General features: G+C 41.3%; 1 protein-coding gene across 1 annotated transcript in view; it reads right to left on the reverse strand.

The window, feature by feature from the left end:
* The window catches only part of ADAMTS16 (ADAM metallopeptidase with thrombospondin type 1 motif 16), a 156,343-nt gene that overhangs the window by 116,736 nt on the left and 24,939 nt on the right, over nt 1–14,668 (reverse strand). The window contains exons 2-4 of the mRNA XM_008052739.1: nt 7,663–7,924; nt 3,044–3,243; nt 1,542–1,625 (exon numbers count right to left, since the gene is read on the reverse strand). Of these exons, the coding sequence (XP_008050930.1) occupies nt 1,542–1,625; nt 3,044–3,243; nt 7,663–7,924 (546 nt within the window). The remainder of the gene's footprint in view (nt 1–1,541; nt 1,626–3,043; nt 3,244–7,662; nt 7,925–14,668) is intronic.

The following is a 14,668-nucleotide window of genomic DNA, read 5'->3' on the forward strand; positions in this document are numbered from 1 at the left end:
GAAGACATTAAAATTTATCCGTATCTACCAAGTTCGGATAGAGCAACCATGAAATCACAGAAAGAAGCTCTTGGGAACTGAGGAATTTAGGGGGTAGCTGGAACATCAATCAGGCCTGGCTGCACCAAGCTATTGAAACTTATTTAGATGTAAAGCTGTGCCATATTTTTCCTACAGAAAACCAGGGCAATTACCTTGACTTCAGAACACAATCTTGTTTAAAGCTTTCACTGGTAGAGTGCTCTGTTGACACCTTTGTCTCTCACTCACTGAATATGTTTTCTCTCCAAATGCTTATTTGGTTTTTCCAGAGAGTCAGATATGCCTCAGCTAAATGCTATACATAAGCACTGGGGATGCCTTGCATTCTTCAGCAGGTGATTTCCAGGAAAACGGCATTAATTAAAGTTAGCACAGGTGTACGATCAAACGATAACCTCGCTTATTCTTTGCAGCTTGGATGAATTCCAAGGTGAAAACGTTTTAATACATGGAATAATTAACCTGTCACCTGAGAAGCCCTGCTGGTTCAGCAGTCCCCTCCCCAGGCACACTCTCACAGAAAAGACAATGAGGTTGTATCTTTCCTGACTACTCAGGCTCGAAATAGCCCTGCCCACACACAGTCCACCCTGCACAGAAAAAGCGCGACATCTCAGACCTTTAACATCTGAAGTTATTGTTGATCTTATGAACGATCTCAAATTTCATCTCAAAAATTCTTTATTTTACAAACAAGAAAACTATGGCTAACAAGAGACTCTGACGATGTCAGCAAGGGCGGAACCGAATGCCGGGTGCCTGGCTTGGGTCCGGCGGCCATGCTCTTTTGCCGAGTCAATGATTAGCTTGGGGTAAAACAGAAGTGAGAGCCTTTTATGACTAAGATGCCCTATTACTTATGCCATGGAATGTTTATATGCACTCTCGGTGTGAAGAGTGTGCCTCTGTTTATTGACAGGGGACTGGACAGGAGGCAAAGAGGTCATTTCACCCACTGCTGCCAAGAACCATGTAATTTGGGAGTTTTCATTCAATGAAAGAAATGTACTTGGCATCCCATAGAAATAACTACCAAATAAAAATCTAAGAGTGAAGGTGCTGAGGATTAGGATGGGGGAAAAAGGGAATAAGGCCAAGTGGTGCCATGCAGTACAATGTAACTTCTAGGCTACAAAGCATGATTCTTCCTCTAGCAGAACGCAGAAAGGTCTCGTTCCAACTGGCATCCTAAAAGCTCACAGAGGCTGAAGACACATTTTTTTTTACTTTGCATTCCTTGTGTGTTTCCCACTCATATATTTACAGCAGTGCTTACATTCCATTTTCTCATAAGGCAATTAAAAGAATATTTCTTACTAGCCCTGCACAAAAACAAACAAAATATTTAAGAGAACTAAAAGAAACTAATTGCGCTAGACACATAATATTCAATGCTTTTTCACCCCTAAGAGAAAGAACAATTATATTAAAGAAAAAAATTAATTTGCATTTATTTTTTTCTGGGGAAAAAAAGAGTTGAAGCTTCAAAGACAGAATACCTGTTCATCTTCTAGAAGAATCAGACCTACAATTGCAATGTTGATGTTTCCTCCTATCGTTCCGTCTTTGAATAAAGCGGACACCTGAAAAAGACGACAAATGCACATCAGTCCCATAAAGGTCAACATTTTTCTGCAGGTTGTTCATGGGCTGGAATCCTGCTATAGAAGGCCAACTCCCTTGTTCTTCAGTGTCAGAGCAATGCTCATTTTCTAATATTGCTAGACAGACAGGTATAGAAATCTGGTTATCAATTGTTGACTCTTTCTCAGTGGTGCCTGACAGTAAAGGCTGAAGTTTTGGGTAGGGGGAGGTCCACCTCTTATCATCAAATACCAAGGAAAGGTTTACAAGACTTCTGAATCTGTAAGTGTCCTTGTTAGAATATAGGCAGATTTTTAAACCCAGAGGGATGACCCCAGAAGCCAAGCACTCTCCAAACTTCTGATAAGGAATTCCATTTGGACACAGTAGTTGGGAGGAGATCAAGAGGCTACAAAAAAAGGAAGGAAAAGATCATGGTAAGATGATGAAAGAAAGATGGAAACATTAGCGATGATGGATTGTAGAAGTAGAAATGGTCAGAGTGGCATTCAGGGTGAGGAGCAGAGACAGTGGGATAACCCTGGGAGCTGAGGAGGCACCAGGTGTACAAATAATGGAAAAGCTCTATAGAATAGAGGCAGATGCTTCCATACATCAGAGCAGCTTGAGTCCCACTGTCCTTGTAGGGTAAATCCTTGACCCTGTGCCGTGAGAGGGGAGCTCTATTTCACCATTTCCCCTAACTCCCTGGGAGATCACAAACTGTCTACCAAGAGGGATGCTGGTAATAATAATCACGTGGCACCATGGATTTAAGGGTACTCTACTGAGGTAGAAGCATGTGAAAACACACATTTTAAAAAGTCTTTGAACCTATTTTTAAAAACCCTCTTTAGTGAGCCAAGATTTTGTCTTCTGTTACCTAGATCTCACATAAAATGGGGCTTAATATAATTCTTATCACTCTTAAATTATTAATATAGAGACAGAGACACATTTTATCTGAGGTGATATTCCAAAAGGTTGGACTGTTATTTCCATTTTTGTAGATTAAATAATAGATAGACAACATCTGAATATTAATATTTCTAGAAAAGATGGGTATTTCTGTATAGCCTTCTAAAATTATACATCTAATGCTGATAAACAGATTTACCGCACTACAGTGTTTAAATATCCTCTTAGAGATTTCTAGTAAAGACTTCAGTAAATCCAAACATTTCAGGGCTTACAGAGACTTACAGAGAGAGTCAATTTTTTTTGCCTCCTTATTTTATCCTCTGAAGTTCCGAAAATGGCTATTTTGACTGCCGCACAGAAAACAAAGAGTTCCACTCCTAAAATATTTCTTAAATATGGGACATAAATCCACAAGCAAAAAGTAAAATGCAGTACACACACATATACCTCTTATTAAGGATAACTACACAGGGTACCTCAGCCAGGATGCCCTTACCATATTGAGTATGGTCAGTACGTAGGTGGTGATATTTTCATGGCCGTGGTTCTGCATCATCTTCTTGTCAACCACCACCAATGTCTCAACATTCAGTTCTTCATTTCTATGGGACTTCAGAAGAGAGCGCTTATGTCGTAAGTCAGACTTGTACTCATCCGGCAAGATGAAGATGTCTTCGCTGGGCGGCTGGGGCATGTCTGTGGAGGGACACACACGAAGAACAAATTGCAGCAGAAGCCATCACGCAAAAAGCAGTGCTATAACTCGTCGCAGAGAAGGTTGGTCTTAAAAATGAATGCTTATGATAAAAACAGAATAGCGTTTAAAACGCTGTGATGCAAAAACTAATGTTCAATTAGCACACACTAAAATTAGATTAAGTTTGTATAGTCTAGGTGTCATGGAAATCATTGCTGTATTTACCTTTAGGAAATTTCATTCTGATTTAAAACAAGAGAGGGGATCCTTGGGCTCTGAAGTCCTAGTGTCCTAGTAGCTAGAAGGACAATCAATGTTCTAGGACAATGAGCACAAGATTTGTGAAAAGGGCTCTCCACAAAGACAAAGCGGTGGCACTAACAATTACGAAAAAGAGTGCTGGCTTGCTTTGTTTTCCCACCTGAAGACTTTTAATAATCTGCTGCTTTCTAAAGTTGATTTCAGTGTCTGGACGCATAACCGGTGTACTCTGTTTCAAATGGATTATAAAGTGCTCATGGCAGCTCCATTTCACTACAGTACTAAATTTTCTAGAAAGGACCATAAATATTTACCTAATCTGGTTGGCAGACAAAATCTCCTCTCTCCTTTTGAAGGAATCACTTTACAAATATTTTTGGCATTTATAATCATTAAGTTAACACTATATTAAAAACAATTAGGTTTAGCAGATGCCACAAAAAAATGTGGCAACCATTGCTCCCTGAGAAAGCAGACTTCAAAAAGCCTATATACTCAGGTGGCATGTGTCCAAAAACCATGCAAACCCTATTCATGGAACATGTAGTCAGAAGATGCCTTTTCGTTTGACTGGTACTCGGTCCAACACATTTGATCCCTCTTTGCTAAAATCTTTCCAAGTCCAAATGAACTTTTTGGAGAGTAATAATAACACCAGCTAATGAACTAATCACTGGCCATTAACATGTATGCAAGGTACACTGGCGAGAACTTCCCCCAGGAGCTGAGTCCACATAACTTACTCATTCTCTACACCAGCCAGTGCACAGGGTGCTGAGGATATGGCCTGGGAGGCCGAGGGCATGGTCATAACTTTCTCAAAGCCCTTCCCTAGAAAGTGCTGGAAGTGGTTTCAGACCTTGACAGTGTGGCCCTAGAGCCTTGGACCTTAATTTCCACTGGTGGAGAAATATGTGTAGATGGGAGCAGGATACAGCACAGGGCCTGGCAGCTATGGGCCCTTGGTCAGGTGCAGGGGCAGGAGGATGTGAGGGTGGTGGCCTCACTGGCCAGGGCTCATAATTACAGCTCCTCAGTAAGGGGTGTGCAGCACTGTCCTTGAAACACGTGGGTTACACATAAATACCCACCAACAGCTGACAGCTGCAGGTCTGTTCATCAGATTAAGGTTCAACCTCACTACTGGAGTGAAACCAGTCAATCTGCCTTTGTTTTCCAGCTTCCCCAGATGCCTATGTGAACATATAGAAAAAGCTCCCATTGTCTGAACTGGAGACTCTAATAGCAACGAATTCTGTAAGTGTGAATACCACCGAGACACACCAGGACTCGCCCTACCCTTCCAGAGAAAGTCCCAAAGTCTCAGGGACAGCATGACAATATCTGCTAATTTTCTGTGCTGATATCTGTTGCTTCTCTGATGTGTGGAAGCTCTGTCCCTATTCTATAGAGTTTTTCTAATATTTCTACACCTTGGTGCTTCATCAGCTCCTTGTTGCATCTCAGGGTTGTCACACTGTCTCTGCTCCTTACCCCAAATGCCACTCTGACCATTCGTTTCTACTTCTACAATCCATCATCTCAAATGTTTTCATCTTTCTTTTATCATCTTCTTACCACGGTTTTTTCCTTCCTTTTCTTGTAGCCTCTTGGTCTCCTCCCAACTATTTCTCGAGTGCAGATGGAATTCCTTGTCAGAAGTTTGGGGAGTGCTTGGCTTCTGGAGTCACTCTCTGAGTTTAAAAATCTGCCTATATTCTAACAAGGACACCTACCAACTCAGAGGTCTCATAACCCTTTCCTTGGTGTTGGATGATAAGAGGTAGACCTCCCTGTATCCAAAACTTCAGCTTTTAGTGTCAGGTACCACCGAGAAGGAGCCAATAATTGGTAATTAGATTTCTGTACCTGTCTGTCTATCTAGCAATAGTAGAAAGTGAGCACAGTTATTGCCATGCACGGTTGACAAAGAAGTGTGGGAATGAAATGCTTCAGCATGGAAACAGTGGTGTCCTTTCTGCTCACAGCTCATGGGTCAGGGCTGGTTACATGTCCTTTGACCATTTGGAGTCCAGGAGCACAGTCCTACCACCTTGACAGTGTGGAGGAGATAGAAATATTTGGCAAACCAAGCACGACAATGTCGATCACCAACATTTTCTACCAGCAAGAGCATTTTATTGAGCTTTTCTTTTCTAGTTTTATTATGAAAACAGTGGTGATATTTTTTTCTGTTTTCCAAACGCACAATTTTTGATACAGTTTAGCAGTCTTTGCAAATAACTACCTTCTACCAACCCTCACTTGAGATTCTGAAACACCTCTCGAAGCAACATACCCCCCCCACACACACGTCTGTGCATACACATATATGTGTACACTGAACTGAGGATCATTGCGCTGTCTTGTGTGCAGAGATGTGCCTTAGCTGAACTACCAGCCTGAGTGATGCTGATCACCTTCAGGTAAGAATGAAAGCGTCACTGGGTGCCGTGGCTCACACCTGTAATCCCAGTGCTTTGGGAAGCCAAGGCAAGAGGATTGCCTGAACCCAGGGGTTTGAGAGACCAGTCTGGGCAACTTAGCGAGACCTTGTCCCTACAGTAAATGAAAAAACTAACCAGGCGTGGTGGTGCATGCCTATAGTTCCAGCTAGTTGGAAGGCTAAGACGGAGCAATCGCCTGAGCCCAGCACACAGGCGAGCGTGCCATTGCACGCCAACCTAAGTGACAGAGTGACACTTCGACTCAAAAAAAAAAATCAAAGAGTGATATTTCTCTCTGAATGGTCAGCATTGCTCAATGCTTACAGGGCAACATCTGCGTCACAGCCTCGTGTGACCTGTCAAAGAGGTTATGAGCTCTGATCTCTCCTGCTAAGACCCAGGTGCCGGTGTATGGGACAATGTATCATCCCTGATATATGAAATTAGTCCTACTCTGACTACACCATGAACCCTGCCCTCAGGAATCCTGGCTCTGACCTTGCCTCAGCCCTACATCTTGGTCCTGCTTGGCCCTGACTCTGCCAAAATTACCTCTGCTTCTCCCATCCAGGCAACCTCGGACAGCTATTGACAACATGTATACTCTGTTCATGTACTCATTCAGCTCCAGTCTCCCTGATTCTCTCTGATTTCTGTTCACCTTTATTTGTTCTCAGTGTGATTATTCCTGCTGCTTCCTGTGAAACCAAGCCCGCTGACTAAGTTCATTTGGGTTTGAGCTTTTCAAGTCCACCTGAATGCAGCCTAGGGCTATTATGTGTAACAAGAAATAGGTTCAGAGGTCTTACAGGCACTGACCATTTAAATGGTATTTATTCTTCCATGGTGGGTGTCAAGTGATCTCTGTTCCTTCACTTCTCCCACAAGATGCACTGAGCATCAGCGCCACGCCTGCCTCTGTTCAGGGTGCTGGGTAGAGCAGCCTAGAACCAGTCAAGCAGAGAGCGATGGACTTGGACTGGGAGACGAGGCTTTCTGGAGGCTCACAGGGGAGGCTCTCTCTGTGTTACTTGAAGGAAGAGGGCAAGGAGGTGAGGGAAATTCTAGAAAATACCAGACTTCCAGTCCTGCACTTGCGAGAGGTTTCTACATAAAATGTAAATAAAAAGTCACCTCCTGAACAGTTATGGCAAAAAAATACTTTGATAAAGCCTTGATGATAAATTGCAGGTAAATTATGTCCTACATAGTCTACCTTTTTGATGTGATAAAGGCAAGTATATAAATATGTATATAAATGAATTGCCTCCGCAGAAAAATGAGGTAGGCTTTAATAAACCTAAACCTCAAAAATATAGAATTACTGAGTAGAGATGCCAGTGAATTCTGAGCACCTATGAGCAGAGTGTCATTTAATCTGCCCTGGGAACAATTCTAAACAAAAAAATCTACTTTATGTATCCATCTACCATGCAAAGTTATTCTGTACTGAACTTGCATAGAATGAACTCTCTAGAATCGTCCCTAAAGTTGGAACAATTCTAAATAAGAAAATCTACTTTATCTATCCATCTACCATACCAAACTTGCATAGAATGAACTCTCTGGAATCGTTCCTAAAGTTTATCAGTGATAGTCAATAAATGTCACCTCATGAGCAGACATACTCTGAAGGACATTAAAAATGTCCCAATGGCATACACAAACATCCAGATCAATAAATACATGACAAAAATCGCCCTTACATACATTTCTTGCGTCTTCCACAGAAATGCTGCTTTTGCGGTATCCCAAAGTGAAGGCCACCATCATTCAGGTGTTGACTTGCCAGCTCCTGCTTTCTGGCGGTCAGCAGGACCTCGCTGGCCTTGGGAGGCCGGGCCTCTATGGATCTCTTATACAAAATGTGGGAGGGAGGGCCACCCTGTGCAGAGCTGTCGGGTATCCCAGCAAGGTGTGAAGGAAGTGGTTTCAAGAAGTAATCTGCTTCTTCTGTTCTTATCATGCCTGACTGGAAAAAAAAAATAATAAAGAGGAAGAAAGGAAATACATTTGTACTTTCCAGTTGGAGACACAGCCAATTCTCCAAGCACTATATTTGTGATTGTTGTCTCACAAGCATGCTGCTTCCTCCAGGGAGAGCTTCTATGGAAAGGGTTCAAAATCCTGGTCTGGGAATTAGAGGTAGGCAAGCCCTCTGCGTACAACCTGAGTTCCTTCTGCCTGGTTCTTTAAAAAAAAAAAAAGATGTGGGGTACAATTCAGGATTAGGTATACAACAAACGTTGATTATGCAGGTACCCTTGTTGATAAGGTCCCACTTGGTTCTTGAAGAAAGCCAGTGTGGTTCTCCAGGACTAGACTCAGTGATGGAGAGAGGAAGAGAGGGCCTGCAGCAGGCCTGAGTCAGCTCATGCAAACCACAAGTAGTGAAGGCATGAGAGGTATATGTGCACATGTGTAGATATGATTATGGGGGGGCGGTCTTAGATAAAGAGATACGAATTAGGATCCTAATAGAGTAATTTGCCATACTCTGATCAAGTGAGTTTTAAAGCGTAAAGAAATGGAAGCACTTTCTTAGAAAGTATTAACTTAACAAAAGGAATCCGGAAGCAAGCACGAGAACATTTCCATAGGGAATCAAGGTTTTTTAAAGCAAGATATTAAAGGAAACAAGAAAGAAATGATTTTATAAAAATACTTAAAATGCCACTACAGCATGAATAACGAAAAAATACCTTAAGAAAAAATTGAGAGGTGACTTTTTTACATTTTAGAGTGACAAATATTCTTAGAGTTTGGTAATATGGTAATTGACGACCATGAGAGCAACCAGGCGATTGTATACTCCAGCAAAGTATAAACTGAGGCCACACTGAGGAGACAGCTATCCCACACATGTCCATCCACCAGAGATATCTAGAACTAGTGTATAATTCAATTCTAGAAACTTAATTCTTTGGAGTTCCTGCCAAGTACTTTTTCAAAACACTTTTCCAATATTGGTAAACATGTGAATGTGTAAGGCAGCATTGTTTACAATACCAAAAAAAAAAAAAACCCACAAAAACGAAACAAACAAAAGCAATAAACAATGTGAATGTTTACCAATGAATTTATGATCAATTTTTAAAAGTACGTTTATATCATTGGAGAGTATATAACCATTAATATTTAGATAATTATTGCCGGATGATAGTCATGATTAAAACGTTTGCGTTCCTGAAACTGTGGCCCTCCTTTCCTATGGAATACCCACTCACACATCATTAGCATCCTATTTTTATGCGTGAAGATTTATAGTGATTAAGCAATGTTTTCAAGGTCAACTGAGCAGGAAACGCAGTGTGAGAAATTGAGCAAAATCAGAATAAATTCAGATTCTGTAAGTTTAAGGTTCGTACTACAGGGCAGGGTTCCCCAAAACTATACATTCTTTTAAAGCATATAACGGAGTATATAGTATGATCTCAGTTGTGTCCACTTAAGAAATTGTGCATGTACACTTAAAGAATTCCCTGGTGGGTTGGTGAGCAATTTTTGATGTTGGTTATCTTCAGGGAGAAAAGTCGAGTAGCAAGGACACAAGATGGGAATTCCACTTAACTTTTATATCTTTCTGCACAACCCAAGGTTTGTAGTCTGTGTGCATCCAAAACTTAGAAAAAACCAAGCATGGCAATGGCATTGCTGGATCATGGGACTATGAATGAGCTTTTAAAATCCTTATAAATGTGATTAAACATTGCCATAATTTTATAATACAATTAACTAATATATAACCCCAAAGTATCATTTAGAATTCTCTAATACTGACCTGTCAATATTACGATTGTGGTGACTTTTTTCCATTAATTTGCTAATTTAGTTCAACATACTGAGTCAGACACTGATGAGGTCTTCACAGACACTGACATATGGATGTCTCTTTTAAGTTTGCTTCTGATTTAATGAGCGTGCATCGAGCATTTCATTCCCATTTTGGAGTTCTCTGGCATCAATACCCACCCAGTGAGCTCCTGCTGACTGGGCTATTCTGAATGAACATGGGCCTAATGTGAGACACACTCTCAGAAGAACATTTTTTAGATCTTGGGAAATGGTCAAACACACTGAGGAAAGTCAACTGAAGTGAGAGACCAGGTTTATCAAATTCTGGGAGACTAAGCATTGGTCACAGACTCCCTGCTGCTGTGGGGGAAGGGAAGACAAAGGCACACTTGGTGAACTATCAATGAAGCCATCAGCACCAAGTGGGGTAGAGACCTCCTGGGGACCAAATACCACAGAGCCATGAAAAGGTGAAATACTTGGAATTTATGCTCTGGATTGAGGGAGAGGGGGGCAGAGGCAAGTTGCCATGCAATACTGCGCAGGAGTGACTTGTTATCTCTTGGGCTTTCTAGAAGCCCACCAACTAAATGTAGACATAACAACACTTTGCAGATTGAACCTCTGCCAGGAAATAGCCAAGTGTGAGTTAAATCAAATAGTGGATAAAGCCTGTTAGGTTTCATCCCTTTTGCATTTTAATTAACTGAGGAGTACATAAGCAGTCATTTCTGTATTCAACCTCCTGTAACACTAACCCAAAGATTCTCCACTATTGAAGGTAACCAGTTAAGTATGAAACTGAAAAAAATAAGAAAAATTCACGCACGGTTTAAAAAAATATCCCACTTTTCTGATATTCAAGCAATTTCTTGCTTTCCAAACCTTCCCTTAGAAGACCATAGGCTCCTTAAGAACCTAGAATGCATGTCACTTAGCATCTCTTTTGCAAGCCAGAGTGGATTCATGAAAGACTGGTTGGATGAGTTGGATACCCCAGCACTGATCATGCAGTTGTAACTTGTATTAGCTGTGTGACACTGAATGATTTGCTTATCATCTCTGCACAGCTTTGTCGTCTAGTAAGTAGATACAAGGATAGTTACTTGTCATGATTTTTTGTCATGATGTAACAACGATATGTTTAAAGCACATGAACTGCTGTGAGCATTTAAAAAAGATTTGCTGAAAATAAAATAATGTCAAGTATCTACTTCAACTTGATGATCTCCGATTTCCTTCTGATAATTCAGAGAGTCCCTGGGGGATTTTCCACCATGTAGTACAAGACACCTCTGAAGCCTAAGTGTGGGTGCATTCAATATCACCATCGTCTCAAACATATCTTTACCTCTGATCTGCTGCTTGATTTTTACACTCCTTCCGACTTCCTCACCGAAACACTTGTGTTCTGTGGCAGCTACTGCAGATTCAAAAGCATCTGCTTTTTCCCAGGGACAAGGCTATGTTCTGGCTGATCAAGGCTGAGAGACAAGACCCCCAGGCAAGCGTGTCTGTTGTAGGTGGCAGATTTTTGAATTTTCATTAAAAAACCAGTCAATATTTTATGTTTAAATAATCCCCAATTTCATGAAGTACATCAAGTATAGTAACTGATAAGACTGATATTTTGATAACCCCTGATAAGAATAATGAAATATATGAAAAAAAAGCTACCCCGTTAGTTTGCTGCATTATTAGCTTACAAGCGTATTTAAAAGAGGAGGTCAGCCACAGAAGATGAATGCTTTCTTATCTGAATGAAGAACACATATTTGGAAACTCTTGAGGTATCTAGTGCAACCCAGCTGTAGTCCCCAGTTACTGCCGGAATGTCAGCTGGGTGGAAGATCAACCAGAATTCAGCAAAGGCATGTGTCCTTCAGGCTTTGCATGGGACAAGATTTGGCCTCCTGGGGCCTGCAGCTCTCACGTCCACTTCTGTAAATCATTTGACATCGGAACTCTTACCACACACTCAGGTCGCCTTTGTAAGGGGGAAAGAACATGTGTTATGTTACTGTTGAGAAATACCGTTTCTGAGCAATATAAGTAAAGACAATATCGCAGCTTGAAAGCAGAGGTCTCATGTATTATATTTGTTGTTATTCACAATTAAATGTTGCTAGGTTTTTATGATTGTGCAACTATTGAGATTTGTAAAAACTGCTCATAAAAGTTACATGAACCAAAAAATAAAATGGCAAATAAGAAGAAATGGATGAATGCCCCATCACTGAGCCAATTTCTCCTACAGTGTGAGGCAGCGCCAATGAACTGGTTCCAAGTGTGTCTCAGGTGACATTGTGTGCCCTATTCACGGGAGCTAGCTATCCATAAGCACAGTGAAGAAGAAATTGGGCTGGTTATGAGAAACAGGCATTTAAATTCCCAAGTAACTTTATTTTTACTCCCTTCTGTTTCTTTTCTCCAAAAGTGTGATTTGTTTGGGAAATATTCTATTCACACTAGGTCTTCTTAGTGATATTTTAGAAACGTTAGACAATTTCAACTTTTGCCACACTTTCATCGAAGCCAAACTCTGCTTTTTGTGAGGAATACATTTAGGGATTCTTCTAAGTCCTTCCTTGGTCCTCACTGGACACTGCGCAGAAGCTGAGAGGCCATCTGTGCACACCCAGAGCAGCCAAACATAGACATTTTTCTAAGACCAGTATTTCCTCCTACACTGAAACTAGAAATGTTGCCAGCAGCAAGATAATCATAATTGCGAATATGGCTCCCATTTAGTGAGTCTATAATCTAGGCCAGGAATAACATCTCCTAGATATTAAAGTATTGGTCTTTAATGTAGAATAATGAAGAAATTGCAGGAACGGATAGATGTCTACAAGGGTTAAATAGTACATCTGAGTTCACAAGCCAGGAAGTGAGTGAAATTAGAAATCAAATCCAAAACTCTTTGGCCCTGATGCCATGATAGTAGCCATGCTACACACTACTGCATCATGGGATTAGAGGACGCTCACTGTGTAGCTGTGACAGGAACCTAGAGCTCAGGGTCTAGTGCAACTTCCGGTGTGTTAGTGCAACTTCCGGTGTGTTAGAATATTCCTGACCCAGATTTTTAGCCTCTGCTGGAAGATCTGAGTGACTGGGTATCGATTTCTGAGAGACATAACATTGTTGAGCAACTCTCCCTCTCTTTTTGACATATGCTGAAATCCCTCTCCTTCTTGTCCCTCTCTGGTGCTACGCAGGACAAATTCCAATCACTGTTCTGTGAATCACTTTTCAATATATGCATTTAGTTAAGTCTTGCTGAAGTATTCTTTCTTCCATGCCAAATGTCCTTTGGCCATCCCTCATAACATTTTTATATAAATGTAAGCCTCTCTCCCCCTTCTGTGGTTCTCCTGTGTCCAAAATCAGTTTGTCAATGTTCTCCTAAACATAAGTTTCCAACAAGGAAAAGTCAGCAAAAAGATTAGATCGAGAGGTTAAGTAATATTGTATAAGACTTCATGATCTGCTCAACAGATAACACATTATAAATCCATCAACTTTTTTCACAGCCATCCCTTTGAAAGCAGATGTCCTCAATTCTACTTATATAAGCTAATTATGTCCCCTGACTCTCAGCTTACATATCTAGGAAATTCTAGCAGCTTGTGAGCAGTCCGGTTAAATCGTTTCTTGCTCATTAAACACATGCAAAGAGAACATGTGCAAGAGGAAGAAAGGTGGACACAGGTTTGCACATATGATTGAAAAGAGCTTTTTCCCCAAGAATAAGGCAGTTTCCTTGATGAGAGCAGCAAACATCATGGACTGAAAAACACCACCATGTTTTTCAGAGGGTCCCCTCTGCCCTCTGAATGGCAGCAGAATAAGAGATTAGAAAAACTGGCAGATCAAAAGCTGTTTTGCTTGTCAACTCTGCTCACAGTTAAAGTACCACCTTGGCCAGAGTACAGGAGTTGACTCTCTACAAAAGCAAAAACATGGAACCAATGCAGCTGCCCATCAAAGATGGGAAATCGTCTCTGCTGTGGCTAAAATAACTGTCCACCCCAAAATGCCTTCCTTCGCTTCCATTACAAGTGAGAAAACTGGCCAATGATAGAGAGAGGAAGGGAGGGTGTGGTATAACACTCCCTGGAAGTAAAATTGCCTTAAAAATAAAGACAATGGAAGTGTGGTGGTAACTGTTTGTGGGCTCACCACCCGGTAGAGTAGGCTCCTATGAATGGCTTCTCCCACATGCTAGTTTTGACATTTCGACTTGGTCAATGATCCAACATTTAGAGATGCAGGTGAAGATCCACGTGAGTTTATCAGGAGAAAATTAAGAGATAACACACATCTCTAAGGAGTAGACACATCCATTTCTGCTGTACACCCAAAGTGAGGCAGCACCCAGCAGACACAAGAGCAGATGAGAATGGGAGCTCAGTGAGCACTCTCTCTCAACAGACACCAGCATGAGTGATGCTCTCCTCATTCAAAAAGGAGTTAGGGCTGAGTGGCTCACGCCTGTGATTCTGGTACTTTGAAAGACCAAGGCAAGAGTTGTCACTTGGGGCCAGGGGTTCAAGACTAGCCCGGGCATCGTGGGGAGATCCTGTCTCTACAAAAAAACAAAAAATAAATAAAAAAAAATCAAAGAAAAAGAAGTGACTACAGAGTCTACAAATATGCAGCGAGGACACCTGGAGCACAATCCAGGTGATGAAATATCCACACCCAACAATAATAAAGAGAATCAACACTACAGGAAAACAAGTCAGCCGGGAGGAGAAAAGACACCAGTCACTCTGTCAAGGTACAACAGAGAAGGATCAGATGCACGCAGAAGGAAATGGTAGGAAAGCCGTCAGTGCGGCCTGTCGAGGAATTCCACAGTGACCGTCCACTAATGAAAGGGAACAAATCAATCAGTTCACTAGAAAGTGGAAAA

This window comes from Carlito syrichta, unplaced genomic scaffold (assembly GCF_000164805.1).
Source record: "Carlito syrichta isolate Samal-C Ts95f unplaced genomic scaffold, Tarsius_syrichta-2.0.1 Scaffold287411, whole genome shotgun sequence".
NCBI classification, from domain to species: Eukaryota; Metazoa; Chordata; class Mammalia; order Primates; family Tarsiidae; genus Carlito; species Carlito syrichta.